The 23,436-nt window shown below is 42.2% G+C and overlaps 1 protein-coding gene across 3 annotated transcripts in view; it reads right to left on the bottom strand.

Moving 5' to 3' along the window:
• The window catches only part of shtn3 (shootin 3), a 72,840-nt gene that overhangs the window by 32,384 nt on the left and 17,020 nt on the right, over positions 1-23,436 (bottom strand). For 2 of the 3 annotated variants that reach the window (XM_015952063.3, XM_054739390.2), the window contains exon 1: positions 2,620-2,859. The exons of the other annotated variant lie outside the window; for it this stretch is intronic. In XM_015952063.3, the coding sequence (XP_015807549.3) occupies positions 2,620-2,842 (223 nt within the window). In that variant the 5' untranslated portion in view covers positions 2,843-2,859. Of the gene's footprint in view, positions 1-2,619; positions 2,860-23,436 lie in introns of those variants that run through there. 3 annotated transcript variants of the gene reach the window in all.

Genomic DNA, 23,436 nt, shown 5'->3' with positions numbered 1-23,436 from the left:
GCTGATGCGGCACCGAACCAGCTCGTTTAACCGCACCTAAACCTTAACGTTTCACTATTTATAACCTTCCCCTCTCCCTCATCCTAACCTTAACCCTCTTGCTACCTAAAACGTTACTCTCACTGTGATCAAGCGTTTGTTTCCCATGCATTCTGACTCTGACAGTCAGAGTCTGACTGTGAATTTTCGTATTTGCCGCCCAAGGGGAACGTTAGAACATACCATCTGGCGAGGGGGAGGTTACACATACCCTCTACTTTTAACCTCCACCGTGGTAGTTGAAACCTCCCCCTCGCGTTGCCTCGGTCCAAACTCGACCAATGACGAGGTGGCTCCCACCGTTCACTTTAGAGCGACCGACACATCACTAACGTGTTCGCTAGCAAGATGGTTAAGGTTAGGATAGGGGTGAGGGGAAGGTTAAATAAGAGGATAAGGTTAAGGTGAGGTACCATGAGCTTGTTTGGTGCCCTGGCTGCGGACATCCCATTGCGTCAGTGTAACGCTGCATTGGGATCTGCAGTCAGAAAAGGGAAAAACCCCTTTTCGCACATTAGTGACGAAAAAGGGCACTTTTGGCGTCAGGGGTCTGACGTGGAGGGTGGCTGACCAAGCGTTTGTTTTTGACGCACTGGGAGACAATCGACCTAAAAGACTGTTATCACACTTATAAAACGCTTTTGCCCTGGTTTTTGAAGCACCACTAAAGCCTGAGTCATGCTTCTCCTTCAGCTCCAAAAGGGAGAAACACGCACATACGGATGGAGACATTTTACCCTCATATTTCTCCATCTCCTGGGGAGTGTTGCAAAGCAATTCCCCGCTAGGACACCAGGGGCCTTAGTGCTGTTCTGTGGTATCCAGTTCAAGATGGTTTACATTGTGTTTAGGGTTAGGGTTAGACACAGACAAATTTGTCTCTCATTCTCCTCCATCTCTTCATGCGCTCGCCACCTCTAAACCCACATTTCCTGTCATTTCCGTCCACAAATAAATGCTTGCTGCGCATCTTTTCACCCCTCCAGTCATGGGGGAATTAATCATTCATATTTTTAGAGTTTTTTCGCGAGGTATTCACCAAGCTTCTCCATGTCTGCAGCTAGTTATCCTCAGCTCTCTTTAGGTATTCGAGGGCACAATGGCATTGGTGTAGACGACAGCAGTGCCCTGACCAATCACAAGCTTGCGTTCTCCGTCTCGACGGACGTATGCTTAGAAAAGAGAGCTTGACTCCGTCTGTCCTTGCGGGGGCTCTCCAGCAGGCCCGCAAGGACAGATAATGGCGTTGAGTGTCTCCGCACTGACGCAGAAGCATGACTCAGGCTTAAGGGCAATATCCGATGTCCATGTGGACACAGCCATACATTTCAAGCTCTGTAAATTCCTTTTCTTTGAGATATGATAGATTAACTGGATCAAGAGCCTTTCTATTTCACAACTCCTGTTTGCTTTTATGATATTTACATATGAGAATGATGATCTAGAGCTTTAATTCTGCTTTTTACAACTCAAACATCAACATCCACTTATGGAGATGACGTCATGTTGCGGATGTAAGAGGTCAGCAGCAGCTCCGCCCTCGGCTCCTTATCTAGATGAGAATCAGTCCCGATCCAAATCTCATGAACATAGGTGAGGGTTGGAATGTGGCCGGACCAGTAAGTCCAGAGCTTTGTCTTTCAGCTCATCTCTTTAGACCAGAGCAGCAGCTTCACTGCTGCAGATGCAGCTCTGAACACCTCTCTAGTCTCTCTCCATCCAGTCACAACATGTAAACAAGACAACCACTCCCAACCCAGAAGGAGCATTCCACCTTTTTCTACATGAGGCTAAACTTAACTGCTTACTGATCATAAAGAGACAGCACACAGGGACAAGGTGTGAATCCTGACAGATTTAGGCTTTATAAATAATCTGATTCTGAACACATATGCAGTGGAAACTCAGTGTTCCCAAACCATGAGGCAGCACTGTGTCTCCAGTTGTCAATATGTGAAGATAACATCACAGAAAAGGTCTGATGAGTAAAGGTAGAAGAACATCACTGGTTCCTGTTTTATATCCCTTCCACCTAACAGGGATATCAACCTGCAGCTTTTCTGAATGAAAAACACACAAAGCAAGAGCATCGCCACCAAGTCAGCAAGTATCTGAACAAAGAAGCTTAAATGAGACCAGAACAATAAAGAATAACAAAGATTCAAACATGAACTTAGTAGGTTTGAGGTTGGTTCACCAACCAAGAACTTTGGTCCACTAGAAACAGACTCCTCACCTTTTCCTGTAACAGTTTCATGTCTTTACTGGACTCTGATCCTAGTTTCAGTGTAAATCTAAAACAGAAATGTTAGCTGCATCTGTCAGACACACGCAGCTGTAGAACAACCTCTCCACAACCCCTAGGTTATTTTAAAATGACCTACATATGGAAAATCTAGATTACCAGGACACACACACATCAGCAGTATAAGATAAAAACTAAGACCTGGACATTTGGTCTCATTAATGTTTAATCTTCAGCATTCTGATGATAAATTGGTTCATTTTCAACATCAGGAGCAATGCAAGGAAATTTTGATTTAAACCTGAAAGATTTCAGAAAAAAATAAATGACTTTACCTCTGTTTTGAGTCATAGCTCCAGTAGGAAATCGTGTTCTGGGTAACTCCTTAAATAAAAACACCTGGCCTTCTTTTCTTGGCTGTTTAAGAAGTTTCACATTTTGCTCCAAAGGGTTTTTCAGTTCTGACATCTTTCCAGGACACACCTTGCAAGTCGTTAAAGTCACATGACCCACCCGAACACCCCTGGGGGGGGGGGGGGGGGGGTCTTTATCATGCATGACTTCTTTATGTGAGATGAATTAGTCACATGACTCACGGTGAAACCAGCTGTTTGATGAACAAATGACTGAAACAATCTAATTAGTTTTTCTTGAGAAATCAAGACACTTCTTGTTTTATCTTTATTTTTGTGTCTTTTTTTAATAATTATGAAGCATTTTAGGAGCAAACACTTAATAAAATCAATAGAAAGACATGGAAATAAAATAGTTTTAAAAACATTAAAGACAGCAGACATAAGGTGATCCTAATCTTTTGTGTTCGGATTTTATTGATCAAATATGAATAAAAGAAAGAAGTGTTAAAGGTAATGAAGCTGAGATCTAAAGGATCTTTTCTGCAGCTTTTAAAAAATCTGTAAAGTGAAGTTTGGGTTTACATCTAAAAGTCCCATCTCAAACTGGTAACAAATGCTGGATCTAATCTAATCTAATCCTATTCTGCTCAAACAAAGGGTGTTTTCACACCTGCAGTGTTTACTCTGTTTAAATCAAACACTAATGGTTTGAACAGTCATTTCATTGTTGTGTGGAACAGAAAACCACACTGAGACCCTTTGAAAGTGGCAGACATGGTTCCAAAGAAACTCCATGGCAGTTTTGTTCTGGCGATCCAACACAATGGCCACGTGTATGCTGCACGTTTGAGCCAAATGCCTTCCTGTGGCAGTTTTGTGTTGCATTCTGGGGTGTAGGAGGGCTCACTAAACTACCAATCCTCTCCTAGCTTGCAGAAAATGAGCCCAACGCTTAAGAGAATGATCAACAAGACACATTGCCTCACTGATATTTGGACCAATGATGACATTTGTTAGCTCCAACTAACATGCTTAGGTACCTTCTGGTCCTAGAGTTAAAGCACTAGACTCAAAACCAGCTCACACACTGATAAAAGGGAAAAACATCACACATGTAAATTCTCTAAAATGGTTATGAGTTGAAAGATAATTAGCTCATGCAAAAGTGTAAAACATTCCTACCAAAGCAACAGTTTCTCATTTTACATTTGAAGCTGTTGCTTTCAAACTGGTTTCAGTGATTCTTAAGCCATGAATGTGAGTGACTCCACACTGGACAGCACTCTGCAGCCCTCAGCTGACCAGAAACTACACTTTACAGTTTGGTGGTTCAGGTAGGAGCACTAGTGGGAGGACTCTACCTGCTTTATGACAATAGCAGTTTACTGTGTCAGTAGGTCATATAAAGGCTAGCAGTTAGCTTCTTCAGTTAGTCGACTGTCAATAAAAAGCACAAGACAAAGAAAGTGTTGTTTAGCTGGCATCATGACGGAGCCTGGAAGTAAAAGTAATGTCTTTGGAGATCAAGCAAAGAGCTAAAACCAGAATGAACATCAACGCAGCCTACACCCAATTCACCTTAATGAAAGCCTCCTATTGACCAACTATTAATATGAATTTTTTTTGTTTTATTTATTTATATATGAACACATCACACCAATCTTGGCTCTTCTGCACTGGCTTCCGGTCTCTTTTAGAGTCAAGTTCAAGGTACTCAAGTTTGTTTACAAGTCACTACAGCACCGTGCACCATCATACCTATCTGACGTAATCACCCTGTACACTCCATCATGCGCTTTGAGGTCATCACAGCTGGAGTTGTTGGTCGTTCCGCGTGTGCAGTGCACAACCAGAGGTAGCAGGGCTTTCTCGGTCTGGGCCCCCGAATTGTGGAATGACCTTCCATTAGAAATCAGACAAGCACCCTCTCTGCTGGGTCTTAAGAGCAGGTTAAAGACCCATGTTTACACCATGGCATTCCACTAGCCTTCTTAATCATTCTTATCTAGCTTTTTAACTAATATCTTCATTGTTTTAATCCATTTAGTTTTATTTTAGTCACTGCATGGTTCTGTTGTTTTACTTTTATATCTTTGTTGTGTGCACAATGCTTTGGTTCAATCTCTCATTGATGGAAAGCGCTTTATAAATAAAGATGATGATGATGATGATTTACACTTTATTATTTTTTACGTACCCAAATTATTCAAAAGTGCAGAAAAAATAACAGCTTTATTTTTATATAGAAGGATAAAACTTGAGGTTCACAAATTGAACACATTTTACTACGTCTGTCTTTTAAAAATATTCTAATTAAGAAAAATCAAAGAGCAGTCGTGCTTAGCTGAGAACAACAAACCCAAACAGCACAGTCACAGCATGAGTAACACTTGAGATCACGGGCTGAGTGTAAACGTGCATCATGAATATCAGCTCAGCTGTTAATGAGCATCTGTGTAGGTTTCACACCGGTCATTAGGAGGCTGTAAGTGAAACTCTTCTGCTTGCTGAGCTCACAGTCCAGTTTCTAACCAGCAGCAGAGGGATCTGCAGCCTGGAACACAACTATCAATCCATCCTGAAGCAGGCTGTTATTAAATATCATGTTGGCAGGATGCAGGTTTTTTCAGAGCTGAAGGAAACCAGAGAAACACCAGAAACGGGGGGAGATAATTATATATAGAATAAGTATGAGATAATTATATATATATATATATATATATATATATATATATATATATATATATATATATACTTTGTTTTACAAATGTTTGGAGGTATTTTGAAAACTTTCTTTATAAAAGTTTGTTGAAATTCTGTCGAGGTGTATTAAGTGTGATTCCAACTGAACTCATAATCTCCAAATCCCAAGCGTGACAGATTGTTAAACACGTCTGGGCTGCAGCAGTAGAGCCAGCTTTCATCTGTCAGTGAAATGTATGCAGTCATGATTTAATGTAGCTTTGTTGTTTTGGACAGATATAGCAGCAAATTTCAGACGTGAGATCACAGCTTCAACCTGCCATCAGCCAAGTGAGTCACAATAAACCTGGTGTGTGTCAGCAAAGGCCCGAGGCCCTCTGGGCCCATTCCACCTCCCTCTGACCCAACCTCATGTTACTCAGGTGTAGCTTGCAGGCAGCATGACTAACGCTTCAATGGAGGATGTGGCCTAAATGCAACACCATCTACAGGGACACAGACCAGTAAAGGAGGCTGGTTGGTTTAAAGTCTGCAGTAACCCGCATGCACAGTAATCTGATTTACAAAAACTAAATAAATTAATTAATTTAAAAAACAGAGTTCAGTTAAAGGAAATAAGTTGGGAAACATCTGATCATAAACCCTTTGAATGAAGTCATTTAGAGTTAAAGTGTTTGTGTTTTAGAGACACGACTGCAGCTTTATAAAGTCACATCTCTGTGGACTGAAATTTAGGTGAAAAGCAGGAGAAATTAAATTAACAAGAACTGAAAAAAATGGTACTTCTTACATGCTAAAGTCCAGAAAGAATAAAACTAGCATAACCCCAGAATGTCAATAACTGAATAGCAACATAACAGATCAGAGAAAACACTCAGAAAGTTCTAGGTCATCATACCTGAGCAAATGACTGAGTGATGAGGCCTAAAGAGAGTATGAAATGAAAGAAGATGAGGTTGGAGAAGGTGACTGGGTTTTTTAATAAGTGCCTTATTTCAAAGTTTAATGTTTCTGGAGGATGCAGAATCCATCTAAACTCTCAGAATTTAAAATCAGCCAGCATAGCGACCTCTGACTGCTTTTCAGGCTGACTTCATCTCCATGACTCGAGGTGAATCGTAAGCTGGACAATGTTCTAGCTGCGATACCGGTATTAGTGCGCAAAATGGATGTCATCTCGGAGAGGGTCACCGGACGGTATGGACAAGTTTTAAAAACCTAAATCGGATTCACTGAAGGAATGATCAGTAAAGACTGAAGGCAGAGAGGAAAATTATCTCAGCCTGAACCAAAGTGTCGTTATCCGAATCTGACGCCAGAGCAGCCTCGAGATGCCAACAACAAACCCCCATGAAGGAATGCAGACAGATGCTGTGACCCCCGCCTTCGGATTGGTGGACTTCAGCCTGGCAAGGTCATCAACCTGCAGGAGTCTCCTGAGAACTCCCCTCCCTCCCACCTGTGGCTACAGTGGCTGAGCGCCGTACATGGCTGCTCTCACTGGGAAAACAGGATCCCAGCCCCCCCCCCCCCCCCCCCCGCCTTCCTATCGGAGTATCTATGTTGTGTCGTCTGAAGTCTGTTGCTTATCTGTCGGAGGTGGGGTTTTTTTGCAGAGCAAAGCTGCCCTCCTGGTGGGAGGGTAGCTGTGAAGTGCCTTTTTTTCCCTCCTCCCGAATCAATTCCTCATGTTACCCTCTGATCTCTATTAAGGTAGCGCGACTCAGGGTTGCGAATGACCACAGTCACCAATTCTTGTCATGTGTTTTGCCTATGTATGTCTGATCTCTGAATTGTGTGTACTGAAACTCTAATTTCCCTCTGGGATTTATAAACTATCTTTGATTTGAATTGAACTGAATTGAATGTGTCAGGAGCTTCATGACGGCGGTCAGACTGACCTTAGTGTCTTGTTTCATTACAGAAGCAAACAACTGGTGAACTCACTAGAGAACTTTTGTGTGAAACTCTGGTAAAGATAATAATGTTGATTTTTTTAAACTAAAAGTCACTGTATTTCCTTCAGAGTCCAATCCTGACTTAAACAGATAATTGGGAGAGTTAACCTGCATTTTGTATGTTGGTTGATGAGTAACGCTGCAGCGTGTAAAAGTAGTGCTAAAGAGACACAAAAGGAAATGAAACTGATTCACTGCTCACAACATCACAAAATCACTTGACTTCAAAGACCATGGCTTGTTTATGCCACCTGCCATTTATGGGGAACTAGGCAGTTTTGGATTGCTTTTATCACCCTCTAGTGTCCATTTGTAGAATTGAAAGCAAAACCCGGCTCCTTGCTGTACGTTTGTTGTTTTAACACCTTAACCTAACAGCCCAAATGTCTCCCCAGCCTTCCTTAGTGCCTATAGGAATGATTCATCACCAAATTAAACAAATCAGCTGTGTTTATGATCTAAAACATGCAGGAAACGTGCTGGAACCAGATAGCAGCACCAGGTTTGTCAGCTCAAGTCCACGGGTTCACGGGTCCACATCGCGCGTGCGAACGGGACTCGAGCGTGGAAGTTAGAACCTCTCGAGTGAAACTATACATGGAGAGAGGTCATTTGTACACTGAGAGGGAGAAAACTGTGTCTGTGAGTGCACAAGGATGTGCACAAGTGACAAACTTGCGTGTGCGCGTTGGCCAATGAGCACACGGCAGAGGAAAACATGTCATTAAATTTCCGAATCTTTGCTGGAAGTGCAGTTGAACTTGAGGAAAGCATATGACTCTGGAGGAGAGGGGAAGATGGCCATTGACACCTCAGCTCAGTGCAGTCAAGAATTACTGGTGTTTAGGTAGTCCTGAACGTGCCCCCACCGTCTCATTGTGTTTTCATTTGTGTTTAATTGTGTTTTTCTTCTGTTGTAGGCAGCTCGTTAAGCAGCCTTGGAGGCACCTGGGCTCAGGGTGTGGTGCTGCCTACAAAGCCTACTGTTTTTCTGCTTTCACTGGGTCTCTCCTGTGTGGTGGAGAGTCCTCACTGGCCATTTTCTGTTCACTAACTTGCTTTAGTAAATCCTTACTTTGGTTAAATAAATCAGTTGTTGAACCCCCCACTCCTCTGTTTGGTCTCCTTTCTTATTACAGCCCACCACTCCTAGACTGGGTTGTAACAATCTGCAGACAGATTTCTGAGAATCTCCTCCTTTGGTATACAGTAGGGCCTGCACGACTTTATTTTTTTTTAAGTTGACAGTCAAGTAATGAAAGACTTCGACTAGTCGTTGATGACGTCATATGCCGGAAGCGGGGGGGGGGGGGTCGGTCGGTAGGTTCGCTGGAGTTTTTGACAATTAAAATTGCGCCCACATTTTCTAAGTTAACACATGTCTTTTAACAACGGTAGTTTCTGCATCCTGCTTCAGTCCTCTCCCCCCTCCCCCTGCGCAGCAGCCGCAATCTCACTGATGCGCCTGCAGCCTTTCCTGCTGCTCTAAACATTAAAATAATTATTTCATTTTCTGTTCCTCACTTCTGATGACCTTCAGTGGTGTCTGTTTGTTGCAACAGCAGGTACAAAAACGAACTTGTTTTATCTGACTATTTTTCTGTCCTGTCTCTGTTTATTATCTTCCTGCATCTCCTCTCAATCCTAAAGAAAAACTGCTACCTGCGTTCATATATATTCACCTTATGAGTTACCTTTGAACTGCAGTTCTAAAAGATCTACTGACCGCAAAAACAGCGGAGCGCTCGCTGTTTGCCGGCCGACTACAACGGGACCGTTTTTGCTGCGGAGTTCATGCCGGAGCGGAGCGGAGTGGAGATAGTGGAATCTTGGGGGCACGTCACCGGAGGACAACAGATGATGCGCCTCGCTCCACAGCAGCGAAACACATCAGGCACAAATAACAGACAGAAAACATGAAAGGAAATCAGCCGACATGAACGATCACGTGTTTAATTTGTTTTTGAGGTGGTGACACCTGATTTGGCGGTGCTCAGGACGCAATGTCTGGAGCGCACGTCAACGATCAGAGCTTTGCATGCGCAAACTGGTTAAGATTAGGATGGGGTGAGGGGAAGGTTAAATTGCAAGAGGGAAAAGGTCACAGTTTGGTTAAATATCCGTTTTACCGCCGGTGTCAGTACCGCACAGCGCGTCGCCTCCGCCTCGATCCAGACGCGCAGGGGCTCATCACCTGCTGTCTTTTCCGAGGACTGCATCTTGTCAGTCATTATCACGTGACAGCGACTAGTTGATGACAGGCATAAAAAGTCACTACAGAGCCGTGAAGTCGACTAGTCGACTATTTCATACAACCCCTAGTATACAGATCCTCACTGAGCCAAGTACTGTGAACAAATAGTTGCTCCATGATGTTATTATCCAGCAAGGTCCCATATTTTGGAAACAAGGGTGAGGTAATGAAAAAATAGAAAAAACTCGTTGATAGGTTGCAGCATATGGCCTGTAAATATGGGGTCTCTATGTGCCTGTCAAACACTGACCATGGCTGGTAGAGAGCTCAGAAGCATGCACAAAAAGTGTATCAGGATGTCATATGATGCAAACCTAAAGAAATTAAATACATGTTGATGTAGATGTTCATAATTAACAAGACAACAAAATATGTATGCCCAAAGGTGCAATATTTAAATAAATTAACATTTAAATTATTTATATGCATCATTAAAATAAAAAATAAACATGTTTTGAAATAAATAAAGTGCACCAAAATTGACTCAGTCCATTCAAGAATTCTAAATGGACAGTTATGTAACTCATCGATTAATTATTTGAAAGGATATTTTCTCAATTAAATGCTGAAAAAATAAACAACACATTAATGGGGCAAGAACTTTTAAAACAGATCCACACCCACAAGTCTATTTTTACCTGGAGTCTCCTCTCAAGAGTGGCTGAAGTAATATTACAACTCTGACAGAATACAAATTCTCTCTCTCTCTCTCTCTCTCTCTCTCTCTCTCTCTCTCTCTCTCTCTCTCTCTCTCTCTCTCTCTCTCTCTCTCTCTCTCTCTCTCTCTCTCTCTCTCTCTCTCTCTCTCTCTCTCTCTCTCTCTCTCTCTCTCTCACTCACTCAACCGAACCCCTACTCTAAGGGCCTGTCCGGTGTATTAGTGACTCATATTGTAATGCTCATGCTCTAGTCACTCTATTTAAGTACAACCGCAGGCATAAAGTTTACAATCAGTAGTTTTATTTCAGAATGTATTTTTCCAGTATCGAAAAAAATAATAATTTTTAAAGGTTAAAGCCATCTCGCTTATGTACACTTTTTAAAACACTGCAAACACTCGTTTTGGCGCCCATCTGACGCCATAGAGTGGCCCGCCAGTTTGAAGTTGCAAGTGCAATATTCTGGCCACAGGGGGCGATAGGGGCTGGCTATCACATACTGGCTCAAAATGGTTTTAAAATATGAAAAAGTTGCAAAGTATCCCATAAAACTGATGTAGGGAATCATGTTTTACATGTTTGATGTCATATATGATGTTGTTCCTCTCCACTGCCATGATTAAATTCATGGTAAACACACCGTTGCACTTCTGGAACGATGCTGGAAGTAAATAAGCCATCAGGGCACTTGTATTGATGTAATCTACATAGATAAGAAATCACACTGCTGCAATAGTCTTTTAGTTTGAAAATTACTGAACTGTGTGTAATTTCCTGTCTGGCTCTACTTAAACTGCGGAAATTGACGTGTCCCAGAAGCGGCTCGTGGCAAAAATAGAACCCGATCCTTTCTTAAGCGGCATGGCGAGCCGCTTCTAGAATGTGCCTGAAAATTTCCATGTCTCGGCTCGTTTGGGACATCACATAGATCATAATGGATTCTAATTTGAAGCAGCGACGTGCCATTGATGTTGCTAGTGTGAAGCATGGGGTATACTTTCTCTTTTTCTTTCTTTTTTGGGAAAACATTAAGCAAACAAACCCTTGTATGGGTGCCGAGTCATTTTAGAGCAGGTCAGATTTCATTCAGCTTAATTATCAAGTGACTATATTTGAACTGTAATGTCAAATATCACAGCTGATAAGACAGTTTCTAAGACTTCCTTCTCTTTAACAGAGCACACGTCCAACTCTAGTCCTTGAGGGCCACCACCCTGATGTTTCTCTGCATAAACACAAACAATGGAGTTTCTGTAGAACTTGGAGGTACTGAAGAAGTAATTCAACCGTTGTTTCATGTTGGAGCCTGAAGGACAGGTGGCTCTCGAGGACTGAAGTTTGACACCATGTTTAAAACATGCTGAACGAAGAATGTCTTTAACTGACAAGTGACAGCTTTATTTTTTTACAGCAACTTAGACCCTGCATTTGCAAATGAGGATGATTCATTTTGTTAATTTCTTTTGTATATAAGGTCCTGTTTATCCAAACTAACTAGGTGGAAATGAAAAATTAAAACAAACAAAAACTCAGGTTTCAAGGGGTTATTTGGTGATATGATTGCATGATATAATTTAACAGAAACATATGCAATTGTAACATGAATATTACCTAATACTAATTAAATTTAATCTTAATTCACTCCAATAGTCACCTTTTCTTGCTAATATAAACTTGCATTGGGTCAAATAAAATCAACTCTGTCACAAACAAACTGGGTTTGCAGCCCGCAGAATAATAATAATATTATCATTTAATAAATAAATTAACAAAGCTAATGCTTAATCTCTGCTACTCCCTGATTTTTTTTACGTGTTCATTTTTTTCTCAAAATATTGGTTTTACAAATCATATACCAGTACTTAAATGTCTGTAAACAAAAACCTGCATAATACAAATGCTTTCAGTGAACTCAGATTCACAGATGAAGATCGTCTTTGTCACTAAAAGCAGCAACACTGCACTCACATGGAATACAGATTAAATTTCATTTCGGTGTGACTGGTCATCCATCATCCAGTTGAGTGCATCATCTCACTGAGCCTCAGGTTGGTCATGTTTTTTTTTCTGTTTTATTGCTCTTTAATCAACTGAACTCACTCAGTCTGGCCTTTGAGACTCAGACGTGCCCGAAGTATCCGCCTGCAGCTGAGCTTCCCTCATTAAAGCCATTAGAATATGACCATAAGATGTGAAGTAGCAGGTAGAGGCAGTAACACCCTCCCTAACGCTCACTAATCCCTCCACAACTTCTTCTTCTCAATAATTCATGTCCAGAGCTTTTAATAATTCATGAGAATAACATGACAAGAGCGACCGCTGTTCCCTCTGGGGAGGCCAGTGAATGAATAAATGAGTGAATGAATGAAAGACTGAGAGCACAAAGTGACAGAGTGCAATGAAAAGGAGGATCAGAGTCCGCTGATGATGACGATGACTTTAGCTTGAGTTTTGCAGCTGCCGATACAAATTTTACCCCCACTCTGAAATCTACCAAGATAAAAGCCTAAAACCTAGGATGTCGAACAGTGTACCATAAAGATTTTTTTTTCTATTTTCTGTTATTTAAAAAATATTTAAAAGTGTGGTTCACTCATTTAAATAATGCATTTGCAGTGATCTCTAGTAGGAATGAATGCCTTTTAAGTCATACTCTGGGTTCAAAAAGCCCTGGTGCACCTGTTTCAGGATCTAGAAGATTGCCAGATCAGAGGAGAGCTTCAGATGGTAGGGTTTGGAGTCTTACTTCCTGATATTTGGACATCTCCCGTCTGATTAGCTAACAGCAACACGACTGTATCACTAACTGTGTTTACTTTGCAACGTTGATGTTTTATCGCCACAATAGGCACAAGCCGGGAGTAGTTGTGTCATTGGTGGAGTTGCTAATGCTAACGGTTAGCTTCTACTAGCTAAGACATTCTCTGCTGTTTCCTGGACACTAAACCAACAACAGTCTTCCCTGTTGTGAGTCAAGATGGGTGAGTCCATGAATGTTAAGTGACAGTGTGACGTAGGTCTGGCTGGCCTTTCAGATCCTATTTGACCGTCTATTTTCTATCAGAAGCTAAAGCAGGAAAAGGTGTGGGAGACTTTTTTTTCATGTTCAGCCAGAATGCACTCAAGAGTAACTGATTATAATCAAAAATAATCATTTTTTTTCAGTTAACCTCACCTTTATATAATAGTTTTGATCTTCTAAAGTGTTTGTTTTTAAAATAAGTTATGAATAACTGATATCTTACCTGTTTAGATAGCATTTGGAAATACCTGTTTGAAGGGAGTTTAACCCTCCCACTGTCCTGATGGGTGACCCCGCGAGGAAAGTTGACCATTGAGCAGGGGTCCACGTGGCAGGGGTGAGGTGGTGCTCACTCCTCACCCCTACCACATGGACCTCAAGGGATAAACCATCAATCCTGCTCAATGGTCAACTTTCCTCGCGGGGTCACCCATCAGGACAGTGGGAGGGTTAAGTTTTATCTGAAAAAAAATGTAGCAGTTTATACTAGCGCTATTTTATCACCTCCTTTGTGAAATTTCAACCAGAAATCCCAGATTAGCTAGCTCCAGAGCTAACTTTAAATGTTTTTGCCTGTTTGTGTGTATTCATTACTGAAAAATCTCGTAAATCACTTCATAGATTTTAATTAAACCAATTCAAGATGGCTGCCACAGGTAACTGAGCTTAGCTAAGCATTGATGTGTTTGTTGCTGATCCATTTATAACACTGACAAATTACAAAGTTATGAAATATGACATGTTGCTAGGATGGGATTAAAGGAATGATAACAATTGCTCAACGTATCTTAGATAAATTTATAGTACACATGTTATGTTTCCTTGGTAAAGTTTTGGTGAAGCCAGATGCGCTCTTAGGATAGAAACACATGGATCATAAAAGGCTCTGTGTGGAGGAGGGCCTCTTGTGTCTGGTTCTCCAGTTACCTTATCAGCAAAACGACCCAGTCACCCACAGACAGGTCAGTGAACTCACTAAAACCACTGACCTCTAATCAAATATTTTTTTTATTATGAGAAAAATAAACCATCATCCTCTGCACAACAGCAGAAATACATCTAAAGGTTAGGGTTTTTCTTCCTCTGAGTTCCTTAAATAACGTAAGTTTCACCCGCTAATCACGATTTTCAACATTTTCTGCACAAAACAAACAATAAAAAAATGTTGCTGGTGTCAAGTAATGCAATCTTTACCTTGTAGCTTTGAATTTAATTTTGCTTGTGTAAAATAAAACTTGTTTCACACTACTTGGATCCTGAAACAACCGATCAAAAGTTTATATCTGAGCCTGATGGTGGTCCTACCTCTGAGAATAGTCATGATGGATCGATCTGCTGAGCCTCGCTTCAGCTTCTTGTTCTTTATGTTCAAAGGTTAAACTTCCCTGAACAGAAGCTCCCTTCCACCTCGGGTTAAATAACCTGGCTGTTGCCATGGAAACAGAAACCCAGCCCTTTCCTCTCGCCTTCAACACACCCATCTAGGGAGGCAAGGTGTGGGTGATGTCATGTTGAAAAAGGTGAGGAGGGAAGGTGTGAAGGGTGAGGTAGGGAGGAAAGAAGGCATCGTCTGTTGGTGTGGGTATGATATCTCAGTCATTCTGCAGGTGTGTGTATATTTGAGTTGGTGTTAAAAAGGTCACAAAAATGTTTTTTAAGACAATCAACAAAACCGATGCCAACAGCAAGGATTAGTGAAATAAGAAACTTAAACTTATTGTTAAATGGGGATGAAAAGTTTCATGATTATTCAGAAAATGTTTTATTGAAATACTTAAATGACCCCTGGTACTTTCTCGCTGCTTCCTGTCTGTTGGACAACCAAAAGCTAGCCATAGGGAAGTGGCGGATCTAGGATTTTTGTGATTGTGGGGCCATCAAGGGTCCACAATATTTAAGGAGGGGTCAATAATTAGTCGAACATCCTTACACAGGATTTCATGTCGACATGTCTAAATTTTAAAAATTAAGTAGTTCAGTTCACAGTTCAAAATTACATTTTTTAACTAAGTTCACAGCTCCAAAAATGAACTAGTTGATAGTTCTTTTTTCAATACATTGTGGTGAGTTATTACCCTCAGAATACTGGCATTTTCCAACTGTTGCCACCCGTTCAGTACACACTTATATCCAGCTGCAGCTTTTACCCTTACAGTCAGCGCTGGACTGACCATAGGGCATAGCGGGCAACTGCCCGCTGGGCCGACCCTTTCATCTTTTATGGGCCGGTGTCTGTTTTTTTTTTTTTTTTTCCTGGCCTCTAGTTGTTGCGGACAACTTGTCCGCGCCGCCCCACGCGACGCCTCGTAAAAGTTGGTGGATTGGCCAATTGGTAATAATACACTCCGGGCTGGACCAATAGCCAGAGGTCTGATGCACCCGCCAGTTGTTTGTGAATCTCAGTAAACAGACAGACGAGCTTTACAAAATGGAGAACAAAAAACGGAAAGGAGGAGCGGAGAAAATTTGACTAAAAAAGAAACTGGCCCTTCAGGCTGATGCTGGCACATGTGTTAAAATCTCACAGTTGTTTGGTAGTGAAGGTTCAAGTAAAATCAATTTAGGAAGTGATGGAGCCTCAGCCCAGCGACAGGTTGGAGAAGAAAAGAGGGAGGAGGAGGAGAAACCCGAGCCGGTGTTGTGCCATAAATTGACTCGCTGCCAAAAAATGATTAGCCACCGCGGGATCGCGCACGGTTAGGTAATTGCATTTCTAGACAAAATTCCCCAGGATTTCGCCCTAAAACTCGGCATATCTAGCAATATGGACATTCAGAAAGCAAAGATAACCTCTTCCGGTACTTAAACAGATGTTTATCGCGGATATTAGTGTGGCAGTGTTTGTGGCACCCTGCGCGGGAGCACGAGGACGTGCTTGTGGAAAGAGGGAGGAAGATGTGGCAGTGTGGTGAGCATCCACAATGTCCCGATTGATCATGTGCCCTGGCTGCTTGGTCAAGGAGATGCCCCTTTGGCTGACTGGTTAGAGCGTATGACTCTCACTTGGGAGTCTGGAGATCAAATCCCGCCCGGGCACTCCTTTCTGCACCTTGCCACATTAGTTTTTCCAGTTCGGAAGTTGTTTTAAGTGTTGCTATTTGTCTTAAACGTTCACAATGAGGATTTATTAATCCTTTTTTGCAATATTTGCGATTGAAAGATGGTTTGTGCCACAAACTTTGTGGTAAGAACTGGCTTTCTTTATGTTACAGCCTTGATACTAAAAAAATAAATAAACAATGTAAAATGGCACCCTGTATTGAATGTAAACGTTGTATGAATGGAAATAAACAATTCTCCAGCGATTTAATTTTTCCCCCTTCCTTTCTTTAGTCCACTTGACATGGAGCCACAGTTAACTAGTTTGGGGCACATTTTTACTTCAAAAAAAGTATTTAAAATGATCAAGCTTTGGCTTTAATTACACTGTGTAGGTTTCTATCTATACATTACGTTGCCCTATTTAAAAGTAACAAGATAAAAGCACTTCAGCACATAAAATTAAGATTGTCACTTGCCAAATAGACTACACCCTCCCGTTTACCTATAAGAAATGCCTCAAAATATATTTAAATTCTTTATTGATGATTTAATTGTAGACAACTAAAATGGCATTTTACTTGCCAAAAAGTGATTGAATTGCTAAGATTTTCATGGAGGCTAAAATTGACCAAATAAGGGTTTTATGTATTATCTGTTGATGTTACTGTACTCATACTGCCTACTGTGTCATCAAAAACACCCCAAAAATGGCAACAAAAAAAAAAAAAAAGAAAAAAAAAGAAAATAATTTCCCTTGCCAAAAATTGATTACAGTGTCCTGGTCACCTGTAAAGGGTTACATTTACCTAAATATTACTTTATTTATTATCTCTTGATGTTATTAGTGCCATCACAGGATGCTGGGTGTCTTCCACATTCATAAACACTTCAAAAATGGCAACAAATGATCATTTCCCTTGCCAAAAATTGATTACAGTGTCCTGGTCACCTGTAAAGGGTTAAATTGACCTAAATATTACCTTATTTATTATCTCTTGATGTTATTAGTGCCATCACAGGATGCTGGGTGTCTTCCACATTCATAAACACCTCAAAAATGGCAACAAATGATAATTTCCCTTGCTAAAAATTGATCACAGAGTCCTGGTCACCCATAAAGGCTTAAATTGGCATAACTATTACTTCATTTATTATGATGCTGGGTGTGTTCCACAGTCATATTCGAATAAACATGAAAATATTCTGTCCGAATATCTGTTTCTTGTTATAAATATAACAGCTAGAAGGATTTACAGTTAAAATAGGAGAAACACGTGACTCCCCAGGAAGGGTCGTAACACCACTTGCCTCATGCACATAAGTGAACAAAACAAAGCAGCATGGAGACACTCTCCAACCACCTCTCAGGCAGCAGCCTGCACTCCCAAGTTCTACACGTCACCAGAACATAAACAACCGCAACACAATAAAAGCAGTGTTATACAAAATGGAAGGCCTGTAGTGTTTATTCTCTTACAGTAACAACTTATCAATTTTTTGGAGGAATTTATTTGAGAATTTTTTGGTTTTTAGTAATTGTGCAATAGAAAAGTAATCGCTAGATTAATCATCTAAATAGTCATTAGAATAATCGACTATTCGATAAAATAATCGTCAGAATAATCATTTTAAAAATAATCAGTTACCCCCAACCCTACTTTTTAGAATACCAGGATAGGAAGGATGGTGTAGGTTTACGTTTATTAGATTGATACATAAATACTACCAATAAGAAAGTGTACGTTGGTGTGTGTCAGAAACAGCGTAAGGCTTAATGTCTTTTCCAAAAAAAACAGGTGATGGGCCGGTCTCCAGTCAAAATGCCCGGGCTGAATTTTTGTCCCAGTCCAGCCCTGCTTACAGTACATTCTCAATAACATGAGGAAAAACCTGCTGTCTGAACCAACAAATGTGAACCTGTAATACATCTTGTTGCATTTAACACACTTAGACTGACTTTTCTCTTTTGGCTCTCAAGCATTGATGTTATCTTTTTACCATAGTTATCTCATGTCTTCACTTTAATAGGCTGTTTGCTAGTTTGCTACTTAGTTCATTCTACTGAAACAGCTCTTCTTAGGGTCTCTAATGACCTTCTGACTCACAGTAATGCAGGGGACTGTTCTGTTCTGGTCCTGCTGGACCTGACTGCAGCCTTTGACACTGTTGACCATCACCTGCTACTGGAGAGGCTGAGAGACTGGGTAGGCCTATCAGGAACTGCTCTGGAGTGGTTCTCCTCTTATCTCTCTGAGCACTCCTTTTCTGTGGCCGTCTCCAAGTTTAGGTCCTCCACCACCTCTCTTACCCATGGTGTCCCACGAGGTTCTGTGCTGGGACCTCTACTCTTCCTCCTCTATCTGCTTCCTCTTCAGCACATCCTGAGCTCCTTCAAAGGAATCTCCTACCATCTTTATGCAGATGACATCCAACTGTACATCTCCTTTAAGCCCCATGAGATGTCTAAGCTGCAGCTGTTACACTCCTGCTTAGACTCTATCAAAACCTGGATGGCTGGGAGCTTTCTACAGCTGAATGAAGATAAGACTGAGATCCTCATCTGTGCCCCAGACAAGCTGGTTCCCAAAGTCAGAGACTCTCTTAGTCAGCTTGCTTCCCACACCAAACCTTCCGTCAGGAATCTTGGCGTGACCTTTGACCAAGCTCTCACCCTGGATTCTCATGTCAGTTCTCTTGTTCGCTCTTTCTTCTTCCATCTCAGGAACATTGCTGAGTCCCATTCTGTCTCGCTCTGAACTTGAGACTGTTCTCCACACCTTCATCTCCTCACGCTTAGACTACTGTAACTCTCTTTTCACGTGTCTGAGCAGAACCTCCCTGAACCGTCTACAGGTGGTTCAGAATGCCTGTGCTTGGCTTCTGACCAAGTCCTCCAAACACACCCACATCACTCCGCTTCTCCTCCAGCTTCACTGGCTGCCAATCATCTTCAGGGTTCATTTCAAGATCCTGGTTCTGGTCTATAGGGCCTTACATGGACAAGCACCATCTTACATTGGTGATCTTCTTAGTCCCTACACCCCCAGCAGGTCCCTGAGATCCAGTGATCAAAGCCTACTGGTTGTGCAGCGCACCAGGCTAAAGACCAAAGGTGACAGATCATTTGCTGCTGTGGCCCCCAGACTCTGGAACTCTCTCCCCCTGAGCCTGAGATCAGTGGACTCAGTGGTCTCCTTTAAAAAGCAGCTGAAGACTCACTTGTTCAAGCTGGCTTTTGTATGACCTTCTTCACCGCTCTCTCTTTATTCTGCTCTCCCCACCTATTCCACCTTCCCCAGGATCCACTGATTTTCCTCTTTCCTATTCACTCTCTCTCTTTCTTAACATTTTTCTTTTAAATCGCAATTGCTTATTCTTGCTCATTTTAAATATATTTTTAAACATTTTTGAAATGCTTTTTTATATTTTTACAATTTTTATATTTTTTGTTTTTGTGAAGCGCCTCGTGATTTTTATCTTGAGAGGCGCTATAGAAATTATATTTTCTTCTTCTTCTTCTTTCTTCTTCTGTTTGCTAGTTAGGAAATATCTCATAATCTGGTTAAATGTGTATAATTTAATCCAAATTTAATTCAAAGCAGATTATGACTTAGACCTGTTTTCACCAGTTTAAATTTTTCTAGAAGATAAAAATAATAAAAAAGAGCAGTTTGATTTTATTTCATACCCAGGTAAGACACATATGTGTTTATCCGATGTACTCTGCTTTAATATGATAACTTCAAAGCTTGAGAGTCTATAAAGTAAGCCAAAATGTGTGATAAATGCAACACAATTTATTATAAGTTCACACTTTATGATTTTCTGTTTTTTGTTTAATAAAAGAAACAGAATTTTTTTTTTAGCAAAACAGGACAGAATGGGTATTATATCACTATGTTCACATTATCTTTACAAAACTCCCTAAAACAGCTGTTCTGTTGGTGGCAGGACAGTCTGTACTTAGCAAGGGAAGTTGGTTTACTGATGGTTTTGCAGCCAAATGAAATAGCCAATCGTACGACAGCCCTTCTAGCCTCCAGAGAGGCAGGATCTTCCTTTGACATTCTCCAATTCCAAATTATGCCCAGCAGCCAAAGCGAGGTCTACCCTTTTGAATGTCTATGGTTAACAGAATGTTTTAACCATGGCTTTACTTCTATTGAAATCTGGCACTAACTTTAACATTCATCAGACAAAATATGAGTGAGTTCAGTTCACATTCACCAAAAGTATGAGCAAGTTCACTGAACTCGCTCGGGCACAATTTAGCACCACTACTGTTTGGATTTGGAATTGCATTTACCTACAATTTGATCATTGTGCAAAGGACAGATGGCCCTTCAGGGGGCCACTCAGATTTCAGCAGGGGGCAATGCCCCTGTGGCCCAACCCCTATAACTGCGAATGCCACAGGGTGACCACCAAATACAGTTTTAATACAAATACATTTTCAAGTTTAACCCCTCTGTTGTGTTAGAGTCAAAATTGACCCGTTTTCAAGTTTAACTGTGTAAAAAGTACACTTTCCTTTTTTATCCTGGAATGATGCTTCATCTAATTCTCAGACACACCTATTTAAATGCAGCAAAATTAATTTTCACATTTTTAGTAAATTCTAAAGGTCTCAAAAAATAAATCGTTACATCTGTGGTGTTACTGGTCCAAAATGACCCGGCCAGTGGCGGTTCCACATGGAACTACTCCCCGGGCGAGGCCCCCTTTGGGACCCCACCCCCACCACCACCACCACCACCACCACCACACCACCCCACCTGCACGAACACATGCATGTTTTCTACAAACAGGCATGTTTTATTAGAACGACTATTGAACATTCATTTTTCTAAGTTGCACATATTTGTGAGGTTCTGTGTGTGTGTGTGTGTGTGTGTGTGTGTGGTTCCTCACCTCTTCTCCTCAGGTGTGACAGGCAGGCCGTACCAGGTGCCATTGATCAGAGGCAATTAAGGTGGAGCACTTAAAGCTGGCCGGAGGAGGAAAGCAGATGCCAGATGATTAAGCCACACAGCTTGGTAATCAGGTCAGCTCTGTGTTTCCTTGCGCTTCCCAGTGTTTCTCTCACAAGTAATGTTTTGTCTCGCAGTCGTCCCGACCTTCTGAGTTCCCAGGATCTCCCAGCGTCTTCCCTGAACCGTGGTGTCTGCTTCACCCAGTGCTCCTCCTGGCTGCTGTGCTTCAGCCTTTTCATCCACGCCCTGTTGGATCCTCCTCTTCTCCACCTGCCTGTCCACCCTCGAGCCTCCAGCAAAATCTCAACCTCAGCCTGCCACACTCCCACACTGGACCTCACCTCCTCTCCAAACACTCCTCGCCACGCAGACCAGTAAGCTCACCCCCTTCAATTCTTTTATCAGAACAGTCTCCTTGCTCCTCGACTCACCTTCTGTTTTCCCCTTCAGAACCGCCTCTGCAAACCCGTCCAGAGTTCCTCCACCATTTTGAGAACCCGCTGAACTTTTCAATAAAACTGTTAAACTTTCTCCTGTGTCCGGGTGTGTTCGCTCCAGAGTCTCTTAGAATCATGACAGAATCATCTGGCCCTTCAGACTCTGCGGCACACCTGCGCACTGCTCTGTCCGAACAAGGCATCCTGTTGGGCCGACACGAAACGGCTCTCCAGAACATGTCTCAGCAACAGGATACGTTACTCCAAGGAATGAATCATCTCACTAAACTCTTTCATGATCTGAGTTCTAGGCTCCCCTCATCTGATCCACAACCGTCGGCACCAGTCCCGGTCCGCCGTGATCCTTCAGCATCGTCCGGTTTCCGTGATGCGGTTTCTCCGACTCCTAATCCGTTCTCTGGCGAGTTAGGTAAGGCAAAGGGCTTTCTATTGCAATGTTCCTTAGCTTTTGACCGCAGTCCCCACTCTTTTCAGACAGATGAGAGTAAAATTTCATATGTCATCTCCCTCCTTAATGACAAGGCTCTGCTTTGGGCCCAGGCTACTCTTGGCTCCGACAGTCTTTCAGATCACTCATTTGACTATTTTCTCGAACAATTTAAGCAGACTTTCTGCCCAAAAATTTGCGAGGAACAAGCCACCAAGAGATTATGGAATCTAAAACAGGGTAGTAGATCAGTAGCTGAGATGACAGTCGATTTCCGCATTTTGGCTGCGGAATCAGGTTGGAACGGTCCCGCGCTGAAAGGGGCGTTTCAACATGCGCTTAATGAGAATCTGAAAGACGAGTTGGCCAGCAGAGACGAGCCCGACACCTTGGATGAATTAATCAATCTCGCTATAAGGATCGACAACCGTCTTAGAGAGTGAGCAAAACTTAGAGGTCCGGGTCCCCGATTCTCTGCTCCGCGTCGGGCTGAACTAACTGCATCGCCGTCTCCTCTCGGGGTTTCGGCTCCGCCCCTTGTGTCCAGCGCACCGCCAAACTTGCCTCCCTCTGAGCCCATGCAGATCGGCCGTGCTCGGCTTTCTCCGGCGGAGAGACAGCGTCGTATGGAAGCTCGTTGCTGCCTATACTGCGGTTCCCCTGACCATTTCATTGCAGCCTGCCAGCTCCGCCCAAAAGAGTTTGCTCGTCAGTAAAAGTGGAGGTACTGACGGGCAACCTAAATAAAAGTAATCTTCGCCTCACGCTTTCCGCCACCATCCAAATTAATTGTCTTCAGGTCCAAACTAGTGCCCTCATAGATTCTGGTTCAGAGCAAAATTTAATTAGTGCTGGTTTTGTTCAACAACATTGCATTCCCATCCTAGAGCTCGATCATCCAGTGCAGGTTTCTGCATTGGATGGTTGTTCTCTTACTACAATCACCCATCAGACTGAAACGGTTAACCTAGTGGTTTCTGGTAACCACTGTGAAAAAATTACATTTTTGGTTTTCCCAGTCAATGATTCACCTGTAGTTTTAGGTTACCCCTGGTTGTCCCAGCACAATCCCTCCATCAATTGGTCCCAGGCCCGTGTGGAATCTTGGAGCCCTACCTGCATTCGCGAATGCCTCCATTCTGCCGTTCCCATTCAGGTTTCCTCCGTCCCAGAACATTCTGAGCCCACTGATCTCACTAACGTCCCCACAGAATACCATGATCTTCACAGGGTTTTTAGTAAGGAGCGTGCCCTCTCCCTTCCGCCTCATCGGCCCTATGACTGTTCCATAGACCTTCTC

This window comes from Nothobranchius furzeri, chromosome 1 (genome assembly GCF_043380555.1).
Source record: "Nothobranchius furzeri strain GRZ-AD chromosome 1, NfurGRZ-RIMD1, whole genome shotgun sequence".
In the NCBI taxonomy this organism is placed as follows: Eukaryota; Metazoa; Chordata; class Actinopteri; order Cyprinodontiformes; family Nothobranchiidae; genus Nothobranchius; species Nothobranchius furzeri.
The sequence above is the reverse complement of the archived record's forward strand: the minus strand, read 5'-3'. Positions and strand labels throughout refer to the sequence as shown.